This window comes from Microtus ochrogaster, chromosome 16 (assembly GCF_000317375.1).
Source record: "Microtus ochrogaster isolate Prairie Vole_2 chromosome 16, MicOch1.0, whole genome shotgun sequence".
NCBI classification, from domain to species: Eukaryota; Metazoa; Chordata; class Mammalia; order Rodentia; family Cricetidae; genus Microtus; species Microtus ochrogaster.
Window position 1 is genome coordinate 59,210,070 of NC_022018.1, and position 24,059 is coordinate 59,234,128.

At 42.8% G+C, this 24,059-nt stretch overlaps 2 protein-coding genes across 6 annotated transcripts in view; both read right to left on the reverse strand.

Moving 5' to 3' along the window:
* Positions 1–1,347: 1,347 nt before the first annotated feature.
* On the reverse strand, positions 1,348–9,202 carry C16H9orf64 (chromosome 16 C9orf64 homolog). The gene is made up of 4 exons (XM_005355291.2): positions 8,814–9,202; positions 7,694–7,953; positions 3,876–4,071; positions 1,348–1,693 (listed from the first exon to the last, which is right to left on the reverse strand). Exons 1-4 carry the CDS (start codon positions 9,142–9,144, stop codon positions 1,461–1,463), a joined length of 1,020 nt encoding a protein of 339 aa, XP_005355348.1. The 5' UTR covers positions 9,145–9,202; the 3' UTR covers positions 1,348–1,460.
* Positions 9,203–13,307: 4,105 nt separating this feature from the next.
* Positions 13,308–24,059, reverse strand: part of Hnrnpk (heterogeneous nuclear ribonucleoprotein K) — an 11,297-nt gene continuing 545 nt past the window's right edge. Inside the window, exons 1-16 of one of the 5 annotated variants that reach the window (XM_005355293.3) lie at positions 23,836–23,997; positions 22,390–22,474; positions 21,956–22,053; positions 21,222–21,278; positions 19,819–19,862; positions 18,889–18,961; positions 18,202–18,273; positions 17,589–17,702; positions 17,182–17,310; positions 16,530–16,837; positions 16,380–16,434; positions 16,200–16,283; positions 15,918–15,933; positions 15,757–15,839; positions 15,259–15,428; positions 13,308–14,544 (exon numbers count right to left, since the gene is read on the reverse strand). In XM_005355293.3, the coding sequence (XP_005355350.1) occupies positions 14,511–14,544; positions 15,259–15,428; positions 15,757–15,839; positions 15,918–15,933; positions 16,200–16,283; positions 16,380–16,434; positions 16,530–16,837; positions 17,182–17,310; positions 17,589–17,702; positions 18,202–18,273; positions 18,889–18,961; positions 19,819–19,862; positions 21,222–21,278; positions 21,956–22,053; positions 22,390–22,447 (1,395 nt within the window). In that variant the 5' untranslated portion in view covers positions 22,448–22,474; positions 23,836–23,997 and the 3' untranslated portion in view covers positions 13,308–14,510. Of the gene's footprint in view, positions 14,545–15,258; positions 15,429–15,756; positions 15,840–15,917; positions 15,934–16,199; positions 16,284–16,379; positions 16,435–16,529; positions 16,838–17,181; positions 17,311–17,588; positions 17,703–18,201; positions 18,274–18,888; positions 18,962–19,818; positions 19,863–21,221; positions 21,279–21,955; positions 22,054–22,389; positions 22,475–23,835; positions 23,998–24,059 lie in introns of those variants that run through there. The other 4 variants (XM_005355294.3, XM_005355292.2, XM_013349178.2 and 1 more) reach the window with 4 other exon arrangements.

A 24,059-nucleotide genomic window follows, 5' to 3' on the forward strand; every position in this document is an offset into this window, starting at 1 on the left:
CACTCAAAATTTGCAAGTTGTTCTCAATTCCACACATGTGCCATGGCAAGTACATGCATGTACACACACATAGTAAATAACAAAATGAAAAAAACATTGAAACTGTAATGTGGTTTTTAATCTCAAGCATGAAGCTCACAGAGAGAGCAGGTACCACAGGTACAACAGAGCTCTGGGTCCTCAACTTGGCTACAATAGGGGAGGGTGTGGCCCTGTGGTAGCGAGCTTGCCTGCAGAATGCCAGAGGCCCTGGGTTCCATTTCCAACATTGAATAGAATAAACACAAAGGCTACTACTGTCTCAGCTGCCATGCTTTGACAGACAGACCCTCTCTCAAAGAAGAGAGACTTCCCTGGGTCCTTCCTGAAGAGTTGCAATCCCCATTACCAAGATTCACAAGCAAGGAGACAGGGTGACAGTGACTCACTGAAACTACCACACTTGCCTTTGGGTGGTCATAGGATCACCTGGCCCATCAGATCCACAGGCTCCGATCCCATAGGATCACACAAGGAGGGACAGGCACCAGCTACTTAGTGGAAGCTGTGTCCTGCTCAGGTCAGACCTTTGCACACCCAGTCGCTGCCACAAGTGTCCAGCAGATGGCAGTGAGGTGCCTGACGCAGCAGCTCTCCCTGGTTTGCATGGTTACTGTAAGAATATAGTGGTGAGGAGAGCTCGATAGAGTTATTGGTACTTGTTAGTGCCCAGGATGAGTGCTGGGAACCAAACATGTCCTCTGCAAGAGAAGCAAATGTCTCTTTAGCACTTGTTTTTGATTTTTAAGACGATCCAGGATGGCCTAAAACTCAGCTTTCACCTTCTGAGTACTGGGAATACATGTATATAAATTCTAAGTTATTTTTTAAAAAGCAATAGTTTAGGGGCCGGAGAGATGGCTCAGTGGTTAAGAAGGCTGGCTGCTCTTCCAGAGGTTCTGCGTTCAATTCCCACCAACCACATGGTGGCTCACAACCATCTATAATGAGATCTGGTGCCCTCTTCTGGCCTGCAGGCAGAACACTCGCTGCATACATTTAAAAAAAAACTAAAAGCAATAGTCATATACCAAAGACTATCTCTATCTAATATTAAATTACTATAACACATAGTCAATAACTAAGATGGGCGTGTGATTCAGTGATAGAGCACTTCCCTGGCATACACAAGACATAGGCTTGATCCCCAGGGCCATAAAACACAAAAAAGGGGAAGAGGAAGAAAATGACTACAAGTTGAGAAAAGCTACCAAGTAAAGACATGGATATTATCATTATAGATCATGCAGTATGATTATGGGGATACACAATGATATGCCAAGAAAAAAAAAACAGAAACAAAGACTGGATAGTCAATTACCTATTCCTATAATTTTTGTCTTTCTATCAAATCAAAACTGTGCAAATGACCGCAAGATCTAAAAGTGCAAGTCTTTCCCCTGGATCCGTCCACACGCAGGTCAGTAATAAACGCAGCGGGTACGGTGAAACGGGACTGCTCTCATGTGGTCCCTGTGGTCGCGGGCATAGTCCCACAAGTGATAATCCAGAAGAATGGAGTTGATCTCACCCTGAGGCTTTTCACCCCTTTCTTCAAGAAGCTCCAGAAGAGAGTCCCGGATGAGCTCGACACACCAAATCGAGCAACCTCTAATTTCCACCTCTTGTTTGTCTCCATTTGAGAGCATTTCTCCTGCAATAATTAAAAGAGAGGAAGAAAAAAATCATTTTATAAACCTCGGCATTAAGGCAAGATTACAAGTTAAATTCAGTGACAGAGGGTGTCTGCCTTGCTGGTCTCGGTCCTTCCAGGACCAGCTATTACACTCTGCACACACTAGTTCCTCAAGTAAACTTGTTAAGTGAGGATATGCCACTGGGTGCTGTTCAGGTCCTGGGCTCTAGGCAGGACCATTCAGGGTACCCAGAGGCCAGCTGAGGGATGGGAAGCCTGGCAGGCTGCATCCAACCTCTAACATCAAGTAACACTGCTCTCTCTCCAACATCCTCGTTGCTTGGCCAGTGGAAGAATGCAGACTAATGGGGTTTCTTCCACCTCCTTTGCCTCATATGCTGGCACAAAATGTAAGCCTTTCTTTTCTGTTAATCAAACTTAACTCTCATTTGGTTAAACTGCCTAGTCAAGGACGAGTGTAACCCCAAGGCAGAGGCCACCACCTCCACAGAGCTCTGGATCAGATGGCTGCTCTCACCGACTGCAGCCTTGCCCAGAGGAGCCCAGCTATGCAGAACCCAGACTCCCAGACCACAGAAACTGCAAGACAGTAAATGCCTCCTGTGTTACACAAGACATCCAGTAATGGGTTAAACTCTGTTCCCTAGAAAGACGACATTGGAGCGCTACCTTTTGCTACCTGTGCACATGACTTCATTTGAAAACAGGAATGGGCTAGACATGGTGGTGCATGTCTGCTGTCCTGGATACCTGGGAAGCTGTGGCAGAAGGCTGAGAATCTGAGGCCACCTGGGTTATGCATGAGACCTTGGCTCAAAACAGGTCCGCTGAAGTTAGGTGAATGCCCACATACCTACACACATGCTTCTCTGTCATAAAACTTAAGGTATCTAATAATCAAGCACTTATGGGCTGTGAGCATTACAATTTAACAGCTTGTTACTTTTCAGTGAAAGCACAAAGACAGAAAGGACTGCTCCAGGCAGCACAAAGCCTGGTGAACTTTAGATGAATAATAATTCTGTTTACATTTATTTCACATGAGAAAATGATTCAATTATAAAAACTTGGTTTTAAAAATAAAGAAAAAGTAACAGAAACTCCTCTACCTGAGAGGTAAATTGGCATGAAAGTGGTATTTTCTTGTTTTGTTTTTTTGTTTGTTTTTTTTTTTTATTTTTGAGACAGGGTTTCTTTGTAGTTTTTTGGTTCCTGTTCTGGAACAAGCTCTTGTAGACCAGGCTGGCCTCGAACTCACAGAGATCCGTCTGCCTCTGCCTCCCGAGTGCTGGGATTAAAGGCGTGAGGCACCACCGCCCAGCGAAAGTGGCATTTTCTTATAAAAAAAAAAGTCACGCTCACGTGAACTTTTCAATGTACCCCGCCTATTCCAACGAGTAAGATGCCCAGCCTTACTCTTCTGTAACTGTGCCCAAGCATGGCAATAGGTAAGCCCGGGAAAGAAAGCTCTCTCTAAATCCTGTGCATGCCACCTCTCTCCAATCCCACTTCCATCACAATGGAATTTACTCAGCTCAATCACTACACATTAATCACTGTACCTATTTCACACATCTCTATGTAACAAGTTTAGATTTCAGTTATCAAGGTCTGAAATGATAATGGCCAAGTAAACACAATTTTCAATAATGTCTACATTCCACAGTGTAAACAAGAAAAGCCATTTTGTTTTCATTTCAATTACCCTTGCATGTTTTATTCCTCTCTTTCCTTTCTGTTAGTCTTGTTTGTTTGTTTGTTTGTTTGTTTTGTTTTTGTTTGTTTGTTTTTTGAGACTGGTTTCTTAGTGTATCCCTAGCTGTCCAAGAACTAAATCACTCTGTGGACTAGGCTGGTCTGCACTTCACAGAGATCTGCCTGCTTCTGCCTTCTGCTTCAGCACTTTAATCCTGAGTGCTGGGATTAAAGGTGTGTGTGCTACCCTGCCCCACTCAACAGAGGCTCTCTCTCCCCCTCCCCTTGTAGCCCAAGCTGCTCTGGGACTCCCGACCCTCTGCTTCTGTCTCCTCAGCACAGGAAGCCACCACCCAGCCCAGCACATAGATAGATCTCAAGCCAGTGCTCTGTTTTGTAAGCAAAGGAGAGTTGTTTGTAAACAAAACCAAACAGACTCAGCAACAAACCACAGAGCAGCAAACAAGGACAGAAAGCTGCAAACCTTTGCGAAGCTTCTCCAGCAACTTGTCGGAGTATTTCAGGGCTCCAAGGTAAACGAGAATCTGCGGCAGTCTGTAGTCAGCAAACATGGTGATGCTGGAGATGTCCTCAAAACAGCCATCCCCCTTTCCTTCCAGCACACTCCATGTGTCTGCCACAAGGATCTGGGCTCGCTTGTAAAAGGCAACCCTTTTCCCCTGTGATTGGAGAATACTTATCACTGGAGCTTCTGAATTCTCACCGTATGCTATTTAAAGAGGGCTGCGACGGAGACAGAGAGAGACTGTCTACAACGATCCTATTCTGTTGATAAGGATTTATAAATATAAACGTTTTACAGAAAATAAAAGGACCTGACAACAAGATGGCTCAGCAAGATTGGTCTGCACTGCCAAGCCTGATGAGGAGAATTCAATCCCCAGGACCCTCATGGTAAAACCGACTCCAAATGTGGTCCTCTGACCTCCACACTCACTGTGCGGCACAGCACACAACCGTGACCTGAGCACATAATAAACACAATCGTGTAGTTTAGAAAAATTCTCGCCTGCTGTGGCAACATGTGTTTAATCCCAGTGCTTAAGAAGCAGAGGCAGGCAAATCTCTGAGTTTTAGGGCAGCCCGGTCTACACAGCGTCCAGACCAGCAAGGGCTCCACAGTAAGAAGACCCTATCTCAAATCAAAGCAAACCAAAATTTTAAAGTATCTAATTAACACTCTCACTAAAACTTCTTTTTGTTTTCTGAGACAGGGTCTCACTATGTAGTTCTGGCTGTCCTGGAACTTGCTCTGTAGAGTTCCAGGCTGACCTCAAACTCACAGAGATCTGCCTGCCTCTGCCTCCTAAGTGCTAGGGTAAGGGTGTGCACTATTATGCCTGGCTGTTCCCCTCACCACCCCAAGGTACACAAAATATTCACTTTTGACACCATTCAGCATTCAGTACTCATTTTCTTTTCTTTTCTCCCTCCCTTCCCTTGCTCTCCAGTGTGAGGGATCAAACTCAAGGCTTCATGTGCAGAAGCTAAATACACTGAGCTATAGCTACCAACTGATAAGCATACTGAGCTATAGGCACCAACTGATAAACACACTGAGCTATAGCTACTAACTGATAAACACACTGAGCTATAGCCACCAACTGAGCTATATCCCTAGACTGCAGTATTTTTTCTTTTTTAAAAAAGATTTTATTCTTAATCATTTGCATATGTGCATGTGTAGGGGGTGGTATATGACACCTGTGTGGGTGCCTGCAGAAGCCAGAGGTGTCACATAGTCTGGAGTTGGAGTCACGGGTGTTGGTGAGCTGCCCAACATAGGTGCTGGGAGCCAAATGCTGGTATGGAAGAGTGAGCGCTCTGGACCGCTGAGCTAACTCTCCAGTCTCTAGCACTCTCTCAATATTATTCATAAATATATGCCCGTGTACTATAATTCAGCTAGTTAGTATTCCTATATGTAGGCAGCATTGTTTTTGAAAACATGCGAATCTGTGGTTGGCGGTGTGGCCCAGTGGTGAAGCACTGGTTCTGAGTTCACTTCCAAGCACAGTAGAAAAAAAGAGAATGCTCATCTAACTGGAGCGCAGTTCACACTAACCATATATAAATAATGGAGGGTGAAGAAGAAATTACCTCTAGGCTACAGAAAGCACAGCGCTGATTTTTAATCACACACTTAATTTAGAGATGAAGATGTAACTGACAGGATCCAGCCAGGGCAATTAATAAAAGTCAGTATGGAGTCTACCTAACAAAAGTGCCAATTCCATTTAAGCACAGAATAAGGTCATGGACATAACTTAACTCAAGGAGTCTACGTAATAGACCAGCGCTATGTCTCGGTGAGTGCTTGTCTAGCATGCATGATGCCTGGAGTCAGGAAGGTCAGCCCCAGTGAGGACATCAGATCACCTGGGTCTGGATTTCTACAGCCCCTCTCCACCCTCAAGCCTCTCATAAAGGCCCTCCCCCAAATGCCTCTAACGAATAGACTACAAAAAATACTGATAATTAAAATCTATTCCTAATCTGATCCCTGTGGCTATACACTCTGTGTTTTAAAGCAGCTCATCTACTGAAAATAATCCATAACTAGCTCTCAGAACATACAACTACCACCTCAGAATAACTGAATTAGCAAATACCGTGAATAAATACAGTTTTGTGTGTGACAAGATCACACGATAGCGCCCTGGCCAGCCTGGAACTCAGTCCTCTCGTCTGCCTTCCAAGAGTGGAGGCTGGATATGTGCACCACCACACCCCCTCTGGAATTAATTTAAGGACAAATCCCATAGAAAGTCCATAAGGGTTGGGAGTGATGCTCAGAGATAGAGGACTCCCTCTGCATCCTGGAGGCCCTGATTTGACCCCAATATCACAAAAACATAGCAAAACAAAACACTGAAAGGACTGTTGAAGATGGCTTGCCACCAAGTCCAACCTCCTGAACGCCACAGTAGGAAAAAACCGACTCCTAGAAGTTGTCCTGACATCCACATGGGTGCCTCGGCACACATGCAGTTACACATAGGCCTGGGTGTGTGCACATGCACACATACACAAGTATAAAAACCAAAGTACATTTTAAACAGCAAAAAAATGATACCTAAAAACACTCCAAAACACTCCCTCGCAATGAGAAATAACCTATTACCCAACCTTAAAGTTGACCTACTTTTATGAAATGAACAAATGTTCATTAGGACTTTGGGGTGGGAGGAGGTGGTTCCCTGCACCCACACGGTGGCTCACAGCCGTTCCCAAACCTGTCACTTCTGAACTTTATAGGCACAAGGCACACACATGGCGCACACATGGCACACACATGGCACACGCGGTGCACATATGCACAGGAAGCCAAAACATGAATGCATTAATACACAAATCAGACATATCTAAAAACGGGAAGAAACTCGGGATGGGGGAGGGGATGTCATTGCTCTTCTGGGGCTGTGACAAAGCACCGCGACCCAAAGCAGTTTAGAAAAGGAAGAGTTTATCTGGGCTGACAGCTCCAGAGGGAGAGTATGGGGGCAAGGGGCCTGGCTGGTGGCACACACAGCACAGGAAGCTGACAGCTCACAGTTCATACACATAAAATAAATCAGAACAAAAGATATTCAGCGGCAAGGATTCCAAAGGAATTTTACAAAAATGAAACCTAGGTGTGTAGTGGGAACATAAAACAAACGGTCATCATTTAAAAAGTACTTCCACTCAACTGTTTCGTATCCTAGAACAAATGTTATAAAAGAACAGTGTGGAAGAAAGAAAATATATACCAAGCTTTTCAAGAAATGCTTTTTTCCTGGAGAAAAACTGTTATACATTCCACTCTGATTTTCATCCAGCTCTGTGAACTCTTTTTTAAAATATTTATTTATTTACTTATTTATTATGTATACAATATTCTGTCTGTGTGTATGCCTGCAGGCCAGAAGAGGGCACCAGACCCCATTACAGATGGTTGTGAGCCACCATGTGGTTGCTGGGAATTGAACTCAGGACCTTTGGAAGAGCAGGCAATGCTCTTAACCACTGAGCCATCTCTCCAGCTCCCTGTGAATTTTTTAAAGTACTAACCCTGCTTTCTTTAGCCTCAGGTGATGCCATTCTATTGAGGGTTGAAACATGTTAAAAACTGATGGAAAAACAAAAAGTGACAGGTGTGAAACGCAAATTTTGTTACTACTTCTAGTCCAAGGTGAGCAAGCTTCAAATTTTAAGTGGCTAGCCTTAAAAACAGCTCTGGAAAGAAAAGCATTAACTCGGAGTTAGTGCGCATTCTAAAATCCTCGGCTACAAACTCACCTCAAACTGTGCCTCGTCTCTGTAAGAAGGAAAATGTTCAACGACCAAGTGCATTAACCTCTGTGCACTCTTTTCACTTTTTTGGACACAATTAAGAAAAGAGCCGCCGAACTTCTCCAGCAGAATCTTCCCAGTTTCATTGAGAATCCGATGCCGCTCTTCTATTAAGGGCATGGGCACGGAGGTATCTGAACGGAATATATCCCGAACTTGATCAAGAGTCACGGTGGCATAGTAGGAGGCGCTGGTTACTGGTATCCCTTTAAAGACCGAATTCAGAGATGGAGAAGTTGCAAACAATATGGAATCAAATTCGTGTTAAAGAAGACGGAGTGCAGTGGTGCTGGCCTAACCTGAGCATTCGAAATGGGATCCCTGAGCGTTTAAGGCCAGCGTAGTCTGAATTCTACACGGGTCAAGACTACTCAGTGAGTCTTTCGGAGGACTAGGGTTCAATTCCCAACACCCACATAGTGGTTCACAGCGTTCTGTAACTGCAGTCCAAGGGGATCAACGCCCTCTGTGGCCTCCGTGGGCACTGCATGCACGTGGTGCACAAAAACCAAATAGTAAAAGGAAAAACCCCAAAACAAAAATCATACAAATGAAAAATAATTCTAGAATAAGTAACCAAATGAGAGCTCTAGAAGTACATCAAAAGCGCACAAATAACCCCGCCCCTCGCTGTCTGCTTACTCAACCACTCAATGTGGCGCGTGTATTTTCCTTGCATAAAACGTTCTATGATCTGTCCTTTTCTTCTTCAGGAGGCGTTTATTTTTCATTTGTTTTTCTGCGAGAGGGTCTTGCTCGCTATGAGACTGGCCTAAAACTACGTTGCTCAGGCTGGCCTAGAAACCATAGTGATGCTCCTGCCGTGGCCTGGAGTGCTGGGATTGCAGACAGGAGCCACTATGCCCAACTTAATCCAACTTAAAGTAACTTTTCTTTTCTTTTCTTTTTTTCTTTTTCTTTCTTTTTTTTTTTTTTTTTAAAGAAAACTGGCTTTGTCACCTCTGCTGGTGGCCGGAGCGCTGCGGTAGGGCTTTTGCTCTAGGCAGAGGGAGGGACATCTCCGGACGCGCGCCCGAGGCAGCAGGCGACGAAGGGCCACACCCACCTTGGTCGAGCGCCCGGTTCACGGCGGCGCACAGGGCCCAGTAGCCGGTGTATGCTGTTCCTCCGTAGCGCACCTCACACTTGTGCTCCTCCTGCTCCGCCCAGAAGGAGAAGTTGAGCGAGTCCACCACGAAGACCCAGTCGAGCGCCGCCTCGTCGGCCCTGCGCGGGTTGAGCTCGTGCAGGGACTTCCACTGCTCCACACGCCACGCCGAGGCCGCGGGCAGCAGCAGCTCGGCCGCCCTGCGCACGCCCTCGAGGTCCACGAGCACGTCACGACTGTTCTCGGCCACGAACCTCGCGGACTCGCGCGGCAACAGCGGCGCCTCCATGCTGCCAGCTCCCTCGCCCCCCCAACGCCGCTGGGAGCCTTGGCCGCAGCCACGCCCTCGGGCCCACTTCCGGGTCGAAGTCCGGAAGTCGCTCAGGAGACTTCCGGCCGGCCTCCGGGGATCGCGCAGGTCGTGGGGCTCAAATTGCTGCCCCGCGCCGCCTGGTGGCGAGATGGAGACAGACTTCGGCGGCCGCCAGCAAGCGGGCTCCGGGGCCGCTCGGCACAACCCTGACCTCCATCCCCAAGCTTCAGGATTAGTCAGAACATGGAGTAGACGAGGGAACAGTATTGTTAAACCTCATGTCTAGCCTTGTGCTCGACCCTGAATTTCCTGCATGTGACAGGAGTGATGGTGACCCCGGTTTGCAAATAAAGGGGGGGCACACTCAATGTCGAGGTTCCCCACCCTCAAGCAATAGCGAAGGCTGAAATTTATACCTTTGTTTGCCCATCAGACTTAATAGACAGTATGAACCAATCATAGACGCCAATCATTCTGGCCTTTAGGCTGTGATAGGGTAAGACAGTGCAAAAGTTCCTCTATCGTGTATTCTTGCTGAGACAATTTCAGGTTTATCTAGAATCTGATCTTGATGGACAATCCCATAGACAATTACCCAACTCTCTATTCTAGGACCCAGACGTCAGCGAACTGCCTGATTGGGCGGAAGCCCCTCCAGTCAACTGCTTTTCTTAGATTTTGTTATAACTACTTGCTTCTTCAAAACTTCCCTACAACTGCTGAGCGAGGTGAAAGGACGTGGTTTCTGCCTTTAAAAAACTGGTGATTGGGCTCGGTGGTGGAGCACGCTTCAGCACTAGGGAGTCAGAGGCAAGCAGATTTCTGTGAGTTTGAGGCCAGCCTGGTCTACAGAGCAAGTTCCAGGACTGGTCCCAAAGCTACAGAGAAACCCTGTCTCAAAAACAAACAAACAAACAAACAAACAAACAAACAAACAAACGAAAAAACCACGGACTGACGGAGACACTCAGGACCACACCCAGGTCCCTGAATTTCCCGGGTGGTCCAAACTGGCTGGAATAAAGACTTTCAATTGACTATAAACTGTAAGTGGCCTTCTCTATTGGGGTTACTATTTTCGGTAATGATAGACAAGAACTTAAATCGTTGAGAAGCCAGGTGTGGTGCCTGCTCAAGCCTTTATTTTCAAAACTAGGGAGGCAGATGCAGGTGGGTGTCTGTGTCTTCAAGGCCAGCCTGGTCTACACAGTGAGTTCCAGGACGGCCAGGGTTATGTAGAGACCTTATCTCAAAAAGTAAAACAAAAAGAAACAGTTTAACAGGAGGTGGAGGTAGGATAACCAAAGTCATCTTTAGTTAGGAACCAAGTTCGAAGGCATATATACATGCATTCATACCCCTCCCAAAGTGGCCAACTTTTCCCACCTAGGCAGCACCGTCTTACCACTGTCCACGAGAAGGGCAGGAGGTGCAATCAAACAACTTCCAAAATGTGCAACAAATGACAGAGACAACTGGCTACTCAGGCAATCACCCAGTTTCATTTGCAACTCAAGTAATATTATTTCCCTTCTCGGGTCTTCTTTGGGGTTGGAGACTAGATAGTTGTAGTTACTTTCCTCTCATGAGTTGGCCAAGTTAAACTCCTTAGGATAAGATAATTACTAAAACATTTATCGTGTTTCTTGCTTGATATTGTTTATGCTGATTGTAATTCTAATTGTTTGAAGACTGCCTTACCATGCAGCAGGAGATTCAGCTAGCCACTCACAATGGCACCTCCATTTTAGATGAGTCTTACCTGCCTCAATTAACCCAATCCAGATTACTCTCATAGGTAATCTTCCCCATCACACCTAGGAATATGCTGACTAGTATGACTTATTAATTTGCTTTGTTTCTTGTCTTGACAGGGTCTCATGCAGCGATGGCTCGTCTTGAACTCCTTCCTGTTCCAACCTCTCCTGTGCTGTGTGAATTTGCATTAAAACTTTGTTTTTCAAGACTGGGTTTTTATGTTGCTATTGGTTGTTCTGGAACTCCCTCTGTTGATCAGGCTGGCCTCAAAATCACAGCCTCTGCTTCCCAAGTGATAGGATTAAAGGAATGTGCCACCCCAACCCCTGACTTTTTAAATGGGTCATTGAAATTACATTTTTGTTAATATCAATTTGAAATTTTTGTGTATTTTGACATGGGTGGACACTCTGACCTTCTCTGCAAGTGGAGATCGAAGGACAACTTTGTGGTTCTGGAAATTGAACTCAGGACGCAAGGCTTATGTGACAAGTGTTGGTTGCCCCCTGGATTTAATTAACCGGTACCCTTGGTGTTTTTGTTGGTTCTAATAATACAATGAGAAACATTGCAATATTGCTTTCCAGGAATTTTGCAGTACCACGAAGCTGGGCGAGGCTCAGTGTGGTGTTACAAGATCATTATCCCTATATTCAGGAGGTTTAAGGACCACAGGTTGAAGGTCTGCCAGCAAGCCCATCTTCGTCTTAAAGCAAACAAAAAGAACACATTAAAAGTTGATTTGAGCTCATAGATTAAAGGTACCAAATCTAACCAGTTCCAGTTAGGGAATCTAGTCTTCCGAATTGTTCGGGCCTCCACACATGCACAGAACACAAACACACCCCCTCTTCACACAAATTGATGAATATAGTATAACTTTGGGATTTCATTGCTGAGTTTTTGGAAATCTTATTTCCAAATTTTCGCAGGCACATAAGTCTTTCAAAAAAGCATATTCTTGGGCTGGATGCTTTTCCAGAGGTCCTGAGTTAAATTCCCAGCAACCACATGGTGGCTCACAACCATCTGTAATGTAATGAGATCTGGTGCCCTCTTCTGGCCTGCAGGCATACATGCCAGAACACTGTATACATAATAAATCTTTTTTAAGCATATTCTTGACTGGCTGGTAAAAATAGTTGTCGGTGAAAAATGATTGCTATACAACCATGAGTTAGGGTTCCCAAAACCCTACATAAAGCCAAGCAGGGGCCTGGAAATCATGCTAGGGAGGAAGAAAGTGAGTTGGTGAAAACCTTCGGGTCCCCACCCCATGTGTAATCCCTTCAGGGAGACATATGCATACCAACCTCAAGAAATCTAATGCACTAGTTGCGCTCATATATGTATGTATGTATGTATGTATATATATATTACAAAGTTCAACTAACAAGACACTAAAGCAGTTGACAACTGCTTCCTGATAATTTCATATAGTATGTACCCTTTGGCTGGCTTAACCCTTCTGTGACCCCTTTGTCCTGGGTTACAGGTATGTACAATCCTAGCTGACAGGGTTCTCAAGATAGAAACAAAGGCCTCAAAGCACGCCAACTTAAACACCCCTTTAGCCCTGCGAACATCCTAGTCCTTAAATCCCTAGGTAAAACATCTATCCTGTCCAGAACTGTATTCAAATCAGTGTCACTTTCCAAGGATATCAAGGATTCATATATTTATGTTAAATTATGCTAAAAAGCAAACCTAAAAGAACATTTGTGTTCTACTGATGTTATGAAAGCATAGAAATGAAGGCTACTTCCCTCCAGTAGGACTAGCAATTTGGTACTGATTTTCCTCACGCGGGGGGTGGGGTGGGGTGGTTTGCTTTATCCCAAACCTTAAATTCACTTAAATGCCAAGGCAAGGTCTTGCCTAAGATGCAAATCTCAGGTTACTTCTTGCTGGTTTTGCAAAAGGTTTCATTTAATGGTTCCCTAAAAAAACCATATATATGCCCTTCCACAAACTAAGCTAGTAAAACTCACTCTAAAAAGCCTTTGGCAAGCAAACACTACTCAACGTGTGCTAAAAGACCCTGCCCATTTCACATCTCTACCCCAACATTTTCAGACTTAAGCTATGACTTCACCTCAAATTTACTGAAGCTGAAAGCAAATTATTCTGATAGACAGAGCCAGCTAGAGCCAGCTATTCTTTACTCTCTGCAGTTACCGAGCACTGAGGTCTAACTAGTATCAGCAGCTTCTCTGAAGAACTTGTTTTCCTGTGTCACCCTTAAGCACAATGTCTCCATGTGCTAGAACATTTCACACACACAAAAATCCCCATGTAACTTAAGATTTCCTTACAAGAGGAACACTTCAATAAACTTTGTTATCAGTCAACCCCCTTTCAAATTGGGCACACATCAAAACTAACATCATGTAAGTTTATTTAAGATGTGGATTTTGAACTACCAATACAGATGCCAAGTCTACACAAAACATCCACAGGAACTTTTTCCATATTTTGAATCGTTCACAAACATTTCCTACATAATTCAACACACAGAGAAATGGTACATCCTTTTTCTTTCATTGTGCATACAATGGAAAAAACAAGTATATATATTTTTTTTTACAAAGTTCAACTAACAAGACACTAAAGCGGTTGACAATTTGTCTATAGGTGAGAAATTATCTAACAAAAATAACCAGGATTTACTCAGCGTCAGCCACTTCTATAACCAAGTGTTACTCTGATTAATAAAGCTCACTGATTACTCTGATTAATAAAGAAACCATTAGGCTTCTGGCATATACTTAGGATGGTTAACTCTTGTAATATTGTTTCCCACCTTAGTTCTCCCCATTAACATAGAAAACTGCTGAATAGTGGCAAACATTTGCAAAAACAAACAAAATCCCAAGCTTATTATAAGCATGAATATGTGATGGAAATTTATCAAGCCACATCTTTCCAACCATTAAGAAAATCACCCAAACTGAAATTGCCAATGTGTTTTGCCTATGTCTAAGACGTGCACTTATATCCAACAGAGGAGCTGAAAATCAAACTTAGTGTTTAGTTTAGGGGTGGGCTGGAAAGTTCAACCACCATTTGAAAATTGCCTTAAAAAAACAAAAAAGACCACCAAAAATAGATTCACTAAATTTATTTTAAAAATCATAAAACGTTTCTTACAAAAGAGCATTACATTCTGCACACTGCTCTGAACAAATGCCAGGGACATGTGGACTATTACTTTCCTCCCTGTCCCACCCCCCCCCAATGTTACAGTGACCACAAAGCAAGGTGTTCACAATAATTACACGGGGGGAAATTTTTTAAAACCACCAACAATAAAGAAAAATTAAATTCACTCACTCTGCTGCAGTTTCAAATTTTTAATGTTTGTTTTTGCATGCCCTCCCCCCAACCCTGTAAGTAACTAAAACATTATACATCTTGTCAACACTACACCTCAAATGCAGAACACCTATGAAGCAGAGGAATGTTGGCTTTTTAAACAGAAGCAGATAAAAAAAAAGATGCAGGACTCCTTCAGTTCTTCACTAGTCTTAGAAAAACTTTCCAGAATACTGCTTCACACTATAAAAAAGAAAAAATATCTTGCATTAGAATCCTTCAACATCTGCATACTGCTTCACACTATAAAAGAAAAGAAAAAAAAAGTACGAATTAGAATTTTTGTTCGAAACATCTTAATCAACATTAAGACAATTTCAATGCTAAATTAAAATGATAAACACGTCCATTACATTTAGAAAAACTTTAAAGAGCACTAGCAACTCTAAGTTAAAGCAATGTTAACTCAAGAAATGTTAGACAGTAGTGCAAGTAGTGCAGAGTAAGAAGATGAGACTAGAAGCTGTTAATCCTTGGTAGAAAGGACAAGGCATGCGAGGCAGGTGTGAAATGCTGCGATTTCCAGCACCATCATGTCCTGCAGAGGTGGCCTGTGCCATATGGCAGACTGTGATTTGTTGTCGTTTTAGTTAGCTAAGAACAACAAAATCACTAGTCTTCCACACAGAACTAGGCCAACATCCAATGACTCTTCTACATTTTCTACAGGCTCTGTATAATTTATTACAAGTGGTGGTTTTGGCAGCAGTTTTCACCAGAGAAATGAGAAGTTTGCTTGGTTAGGGCTTCTTCCAGCAAGATTAGTATTGAATGTCTTCATTTTTAGTAAGAAAACAGAAGAAAATCAAGGCAGAGCTATTAATTAAGATGTTTAAGAAGTTAGATTCCCCAAGTGACGGAAACACCATGGTTTCTAAAAGAAAAATCAATTGGGAAGAAGAGCTCTTTAAAAGGTTTTAGTGTGCATATGCTAACACAAACGGAGCTCAGACTGACCTGTTCTGCAGCAAATACTGTGCATTCTGTATCTGGTCCTGTGTTCCTGTGATGGTAATAATCCGATCTTCAGATCCTTCCAAAGGCTCATCAATTTTGATCGATGCTCCTGACTCATGACGGATTTGTTTAATCCGCTGACCACCTTTGCCAATAATAGATCCAGCCAACTGAAAAGATATTTAAATACATGCTTAATGACAACTTCAAGGAAAACTTAATCCCTTATCAATGATGATCAAGAGGAGCAACTTTATAGAATGTCAGTCTTAAATTTCTGAACTATATTTTAGATTGTTATAATTTAACATTTCCTTAACAAACTAATAAGAAATCCAAAACCACCTATATCAATGGCACCATCTGCTGTTAGATTTAACATACTCCCACAAATCCTAAACATTATCTCAATCTTAAATTGAAAGTCTTTGCTAAATTTACAGAAGCAGCAATCATAACAAAAAAAAAATGAAAGTTCCCTGAATTAAAAATACTTACATCTTTGGGAATAGTTACTTGTGTGGTAATAATAGGTCCGCCAAGATCACCATATGAGCCACGACCCCCTGCATAGGAATAATCTGATTTAAATAATGAGCAGTAAGTTCTTAGAAAAATAAGTATAAAACAATGTCTGATTTCAAAAAGAAGAAACTTACCATATCCAGAACCACCCTAAAAACAAAGAAAAATAAAATTACTTATTTCAATATTCCTAAAACAAAACAAAGCCCAAAAAGCCAACAAAACCCAGAGCTTAGGAAAAAAAACAATACCCCCCCCCATATCAACCCACACCCACGCTATTCCAGTAAGCAAACTAAAGATTTAGATGCACAGATTTCTAAGAAAGTAGAGATTATCAGGGAGCAGGGACATGAACCATTTCTAATAGGTAAATTATATTGCTGATAATTACATTAACGTTATTAATACTCAACCTGTGGTTCATAAGCCATCTGCCATTCTGATGGACTCCATGTGTCAATTGCAGAGTCCCAAGTTTCATCAGCACTGAACCCAACCTGTATTACACACAGAAATATCAAACTATTTAGATGACTGTACAATCTTGCACAGAATATTTGATTAAAAGGTCCCTTATAAATTAAAAGTCTTACCATGCCATCATAGCGGTCTCCAGGCCTTCCTCTTCTGTCGTAAGCCATTAGATCTCTGTAAGCATAACGTGTTGTAATAATTTTAGCCTCGCACCAAGACAACCCCATTACCGCAGCCTCTTTTAATGTTGCTGTTTGGCTAAAACTTACCCCCCTCTGGGAGGTGGTGGTGGAGGAAGAGGAAGATTCCGAGCTCTGCTGCCACCCCGGCCACCACGACCAGGAGGTGGTGGTGGAGGTCCTCGACGAGGGCTCATATCATCATAATCTCTTCTAGAGGGAGGTATGGGACGCCCACCCCGACCAGGAGGCATTCTGTCAAAACCACCTCTTCCCCGCATGGGAAATCCCACAGGACGTCCACGGCGGTCATCAAACATCATTGTAAAACCACCATAATCATAGGTTTCATCATAAAAGTTGGGATCATAGGGCTGTGCACGTCCTTTGATGGGAGACTAAAAACAGAAACAAAGCATTTTAAAGAAGGAAGAGCCTCGGTCTTATCAACCCATTCCAATTATTAATTATTAGTAATTATTAATTAACCAGCCTCAAAAGGTAAAAGGCAGAGATAGGAAGAGGCAATGACAGAAAGCATTTCAAAATTACTAAGACCATTACCCCAGATATGTCTGAAAGAAGCAGGCAATACAAAACTACATGTAAGGACCTTTGCATAAACGACCAAAGGCTCTGTATTAAAGCTGGCAACATAAACTCCCACGGAAATTAAATTAAATACTGCCATTATTTCTGTTAGTGTGATAAACTGAATGCAAACAGAATCTCCCAACAATACCTCAGATATAAGGTCAAGGATGATCTTGATGCACTCTACAACCCTATCAGGCTTTCCTCCAATAAGAACAACTCTGTCAGTAGAGTGAGGGCAGCATTCCTGGAAAAGCTTGATTGTTGTCTGAGTGTTCTGTAACACATTCACAGAAAGAAAACTCATAAGAGGAAGTTAACACTTTAAACAACATCCAGGCTCCCTACTTCAGACATATGAACCCACTGATTCCCATAAAAAATGTGGTCAAACATACAAGACCTAGAAATGATACAAGTTGAACAAAACAACTTAGTTTTGTTACTTTAAGACCTAAGTAAATAGCAATGGGGTTATCTATCCCAAAGTACCAACTCTGCATAGAAAATTATCAAATCCAGCAAGGAACAAAACAGAGCAAAATAATGCCTTACTTCTCGAAGTTCTTTAATTTTAGCACCTTTGACACCAATAATTCCTCCTGCCAGACTTTGATGAATCAACAGTCTCAACTCGCAGTCAAAGTCACTTCCTTTATAGTGTTGGTACTGTGGAGGGGGAAATACACAATTTTACTTTCTTATAACTCTCTTCCCGACACACTATCAGCTTATGTTTAAGCACAACATAATGCACTGCTGCAGTAAGCAACCTGAATTTATATCTCAATAACTTTACCAGTTATGTGCTTATTATCCTCAATAGCCAGGCCCAAAAAGGACAATCTGCACCACCTTAAAAAACTATTTTATTTTCAGGTCCTGCAACACCATACCCACACTGCAGCCATTTAGCATGTCGCTGTTACCACAAAATTATTAACATTCAAATAACACCATAATAAAAATGACTGCAAAGCACTTTGCAAATGTAGTTAATTCCCACTGCAGCATGGAGCAGGGTCAACAGTGAGTTGTAAGACCATTCATATATCATATTTTTAAGCCTTTTTCTATAGAGATGGGAAAAGCACACTATGTTAAAAATAAATCAATCCTATGGGCCAGGCTCCATACTTCAGTGGGGTTCAATGGCACTATGACATACATTTAAGCATTCCACAGCATCAGATTCGAGCGGGAGCTGGCTGGTTGCAGTGGGTGATGGCAACTGCAGGCCCTGAAAGTAGAAAAATAAGAATAATAGGTTAAGTGTCTAGCGTGATCAGGCTATTGTCGCATATATTGGTAAAGCTACTACAACATATATTAAAATATATTATTAATCCAGAAAACAACTTATTTAACAGTAAAATCTTTTTTCCATGTATACCCAGTAAATAAATGTTCAGACCTTTAACGCCAATATTAATATAGAAAATGAGCCATAGCCATGGGTTCATTGCTTCCTATCTAAAGAAGAGCCACAAGTTTCTGTAGTTAAAACTTCCTTAGATGGTACTATAACCCCGCAACTGAACTGTACACAAACCCTTTCTCCCGAATTAAAAAAACAAAACAAAACAAACCTGCCCTTTATTTTTCAACATTGCCAGTTTAAGAAAACAGACCCTAAAATCAAGGCCTTTAAGTCATAATACATGACCACAGATATTAACTATTCCAGGAGTGGCCAGCCTAAATTTTAAAGACAAATAGAGAATGTTATATACTATGAATGATTTTGCTGCTACAGAACAGTTCAGTTTCTCTCCCGTCCCTCAGTACACTCCAATAAAACTTAAACACCGACCCTCAACTTTCCCAACATCTTATTATAACAAAAGAAACCTACCTCTTCCAAGGTAGGGATGATTTTCTTCAGAATTTCTCCAATCGTTTCAATATCAGCACTGATACTCAGTATGCTGCCAAATATCAAATACCACATAATACAAAAAGGTGGAAAAGAAAAATGAGTTTTGTCATCAGCAGTTTTGTCATCTTTTAGAGAAGTAACATCACATTTACTTAATAGTCCCCATTTAAAGTAACCTATTTATGAATTTTGTACATGCATTTTATTTTATGCCCAATACAGACATAACATTATTAGAAGACTTTGAGAGAGAAAGACAGAGAGAATGGGCTGCTGGAAGGGCTCAGATTAAGTGGCAATAATCGACCAGAATTGAAGCAGAGTTGAATTCTCATGTTCCCCGCCACCAAGTTAAGGACACCCTCGCTGTTACATTGGTAATACTGGCACACCTTCTCTTGGGTAAAGTGGGGGAATATGCAAGTGGTGAACATTGTATCTGGAGTAAGGTTATGGATACCAGTTAGAAATTAGACTACTAATGGGCTCTGCAAGAAAACAAATACAAATGCCAAGACAAAACAGACAATACAAATGAGAAGTGAAGGAAAGTGAACCAGTTAGCGTTTCATCAGAAAACATTATGAACAGACAATGTTGGGAAGCAAGGTGGGCCACAAAGACAGAGCGAGAGACTATTTGGGTAACAGTTTGATTTACAATGCAGCAAATATGCAACACTTGAAGCTGTGCTCCTTCCATCGAAATAAAATTAGTGGATCGTTTGGGTGGGCAACTCACGGTAAAAGTTCAGTGACAAAAGGACTTAATGGGGAAAATAAGACAGAAACTTGAAAAACAATACACCGTCTAAAGGGGATACTATTTAATTATATAAAAGGCAGGTAATAAAATACATTTCTCTCTTTCTAATCAGGCAGTGAGGCATAAACTGTTGGGACATACCGCTCGGGGCCACTGCTGTCTGGGACTGAAACACTGGCATTGTACTGCATTGGTCATTGGCGTTCGTGGATGTTGGCATTGGGCATGGGCATTCAATCAGAAGTTGTCAAGTATTGTACCCGTTTGGCAACGAGCACATTTTTGGGCATAGCCAACCAGGGTTTTCACATGGGCGTTCAGGGGCGGATGGGCCAACGTCATGGTGGGCAACGCAGGGGTAAGTCGATCCAGTACATGGGCAACGGAGATATATGGCCAAAAAAACAAGGAGAGGGAAAAGGGGGAAAAGCAATAAATTTTAATTTAATACAAACTATACTCATACTCTCAATTAATGAAACAAGCTTAAGTTGTTCTGAAGACTAACACAATAATGGACTTCTCTATACCTGACTGTGGCTTAACATTTAAGGACCTTAAATTGATGGTTCTAGTTTTGTTTTTGTTTTTTAAAAAAATGTTTCAGTAGCAGGCTGGCTCGTGAGGGTAGACACAAAACCTGTCATGACTCAAAAGTTTACTGAAATTCTTGAGGAAAATGGGGGAAATAACCCAGATAATTATACAGAACATCTGGATTAAGAGGAGAAAGAGGTTCAAAGACAAAACAAAAATTCCCACACCAAACCCCCAACTAGTAAGACTGTTTTGGTTTCATGAGGTGTCAAACACAATCCTGTATCTCAAAAGCAGGTTTATAAAAATTAAAACAAAATTTAAAGTTTATAGCAATAAAGAGAAACATGAAGATCTGTTACCGAGAGAAATGAAATACTGTTAGGTACTCCACACAGCTACTCGCCTCTATTTTACTAAGTAAGGAAATTTTGATATAATCAAGGTCTAGAAATACACACACACTTCTGGTGCTGCCAACATTTAATGTGTCTAATCACAAGAGTCAACCCACTATAAATTATGAAGACTCAAATTATAGGCAGATAGCTCGACTGGCAAGATTATTATTTATTCATGTTTAAAAATCAGTTAACATTAGCTCTATGTTGCAAGCTGTGGAACAGATAAAGTCTTTTTTAAAAAGAAAATAAAAATTGTTTTAATCAGCCATCCACGATGGCGTTGAGTAATATAGATTCCCTCTCTCTATCACACACACACACACACAAGAGGAATGATGCAATTAAGGGTTTTCACACGTTGTCTCTATTTCTAATTAAGATGTTTTGTCTTATTTGAAGAGAACTAATTTGAAGGGCCTTCCCATAAAATGAAAAGATTTAATTATATATGTTCCACCATCAGAGCTTTTAAAAAGAGTAGGAATCCTCTACACGACCATTAATTATTACAAATGGTTGTAGCTACAGTGACTTCTAAGATGTGATCCTTTAAAATTCTAGAAACAGACAACGAATTTGTTTGTTTAGTAGTTTAATACTTACGTCTGTACGCAGAGCCTTAATGTTCTTGCCTCCTTTTCCAATCACTGCACCAGCATTCTGAAAGACAAAAAAATTACTGTGTATTTCCATAAAATTGGATTCCTACCTGTATTTTTAAACTTTAACAACGAAGTCTGCACACGACGGGGAATCTACTTAAGAGTGAGGGAAACCAAGATTCTATTTACTGAGTATGAGATATTTTACAATACATCACTGGAATACTGATAACACCAAACATGAGTGTAAAGTTCCTAGAAAGTGCAGAATACCTTTACCAGTGCTATCTTGTGAAAACCAGGCCAAAATCTATTCAGCAAACTTTTATACTGTAACTTGAGCAAGGTTATAAGGTAACCAAAATCAAACTAGTTCCCCGGGGAAATAAAACTTTCAATGCCCAGAGTCCTGCTCATTCTTCAAAGACATCTGTGGCGACCCTGTAATAAGGCTTTCACACCTTCAGAACTCGAGCACTACCCAGAATTCACAAGTCTGCTTATAAAGAGCCAAACCAACTAACTCATGGTTAGTGTCCATCTGTTCTGCCAGCAATCAAGGGCAGACGACAGATGGCTAAAGAGCTAAGGCCAGCCTCACCAATGAAATCTTTCAAACTTTCATTCAATGTGGAAAGTTCTAAAAGTGTTCCTGGGATTCAAATTAGGGCTTAGAATATTGTAATTTTAAGGATAAAATTTAAATATCCAAAATTCAAAAAGTTGTATTTGTACCTTGCTCTGAAGCAAAATGCGCAGTTCAACCATCTCATCAGTATTTCTAGATCTTTTAAAGGCTTGCTCCTCTTCCATATCTTCTGCAGGGCGTTTACCTAGAAATTAAGTTCATATTTTGAATTAGAAATATCCTCAAGTGAATGTATTTTAAAATACACTTTATAAAATCCCTGCTGTTTTCCTAGTCTTTCCCCTTTCCAACAAAGATCATAATACTTCAAAGGATTAAAAATTTGGATGTAAACAATTTGTACTGGCTGTTACCTGTGCAAGACAGGGTTACTTCTTGTTCATTAAAACCAAGATTTAACAGAATCTCAAAACTACAGAATTTTATAGTAAGAGGTAACCACAGCACACACAGAAAGCTATTGTCATAATGAAACTAACAATATATTCATAAACTGCTTATAATTAAAATATCTTCTCACCAAATTCACCATTGGTTTCAGTGTTGGGGAAGGTTTCTTCTGGCTGCTCGGTCTCCATTTTCTTGAATTAAATGGATACACCAACCTGTAGAAAAATAAAGAAGCTAGTACATTTGGCTGATTGGAAAAAGCAAACACTATTCTGCTTAAAATCTTTAAAAGGGACCGTGCTTCCAGAACACACACACACACAGCTTTGCAGCGCTGAACTGACACCGCAGAGCTGCAGCAGCCTATAAAAACCAACACAAATCAACTGTACTTTTCCTTTTATTATTCAATACTAATATTTGGTCGCAAGTCTGATTTGAGGAAGCCGGCTCTTCCTTCCTACTCTAAAAAATTCAGGCGAGGAACAAGTGTGGTGGATTGCTTTTGGATTGTCTCAATGAAACACAACAGCTCAACTCACTACCATGAAATGAAGGATTTCCCCCAAGGAATTCAGTAATCGCGTCCTCAACAACTTACTTCCTATCATTACAACTGGAAAGTCAACTGCCCTAAGATTTTGTTCACAAAACTAATTCTGGGAAAGACTGCACCGAAGCACAAAATTAGTGTTATTGTAAGACTAGTAAGTAACTGAAATTATTGTGGCTGTTTGCGAATGTCAACACCATTTCAATGACATTTGCCAAGTTTACAAATATAACGGCAAATACAAGCTGCTTTTAACGTCCACAGGGAGCAATCTAAAGCCCTGACCAGAGAGACTCAAACCAGCGCCATTCTCCAGCAAAGCCAGCAGAGCCTTCAACCACCACCACTCATAACGATTGTAATCGGTGCTTTAAAAAGGCTACAATTCCTACCAATTTCGCCTCTAATACAGCTCTTAAAGACTGCAGCCAAAGCGACACAATTGGTCCGGTCCTCTCGTGGCCGTACCAAGCGAACAGCCAGCACAACAAAGCTGAGGCCGAATCCCACTTACGCCTCCTCCACCCCGGAGCGCCGGCTGCTAGCGTCGCTAAGGGCGGCTCGGGGACCCGCCGCTCGGCTCGCTCTGCAGCCACGACGGCAAATGGATGGGAGGCGCGGACAACAGCAGGGTCGACAGATAAGAGTCGAGCCCACGTCCGCGAAAGCCGCTCACTCGAGCGGGATCGGCCGCGCGGAAGCTCGCGCTGTCCCCCTGCCCACGGTCCGCCCCGGCCCTCCCCTCCCAGGCTCGGCCGGTGGCCTAGCGGAGCAGCGCCCGCCTCCCTCCCTCTCTCCTCACCCGGATCCGACAGGAAATGGCGGCCCGCGTAATGGCGACTACGTGCGACTAGGCGGCGCCGCGCGCGCGAGACCCCCTCCCCCACCCACCCAGCACGCGGGCCCGCGAACTCGGCCCCCGCACCTCCCCCCACCGCCCGCCCGCCCGAGACAAAGCGGCGGCTCCCGTTCCATCCGGGTCCCGCCAGAGAAGAGACTCCCGCATCCCCGCGCCGCTCTCACCCCGGGCGCCCCTCGGCTCCGACCCCCGGGCCTCCGCTCACGAGCTCCCCAGAGTCTCCGGCGGCGGCAGCAGCGGCGCGCACGCCAACTGCAGAGGCACGCTCGGGGAAATGGCGGCCGTGGGGGAGGGGAGCCCGGGCAACGTTCCCCGGCGGGCGGGGGACCGAGCGCCGGCCCGAGCCCTTCCAGACAGCCGCGCCGCAGCTCCGGCCCCGCTCCCCGCA

What these genes read in the sequence shown, in the direction of transcription:
- C16H9orf64 (XM_005355291.2), bottom strand. Translation starts at nt 9,144, where the DNA reads ATGGAGGCGCCGCTGTTGCCGCGCGAGTCCGCGAGGTTCGTGGCCGAG. An exon ending in GAGACGAGGCACAGTTTGAG is followed by an intron (nt 4,072 to 7,693) that starts GTGAGTTTGTAG and finishes CTCCAATCACAG; the next exon opens with GGGAAAAGGGTTGCCTTTTA. An exon ending in GCTGGAGAAGCTTCGCAAAG is followed by an intron (nt 1,694 to 3,875) that starts GTTTGCAGCTTT and finishes TAATTATTGCAG; the next exon opens with GAGAAATGCTCTCAAATGGA.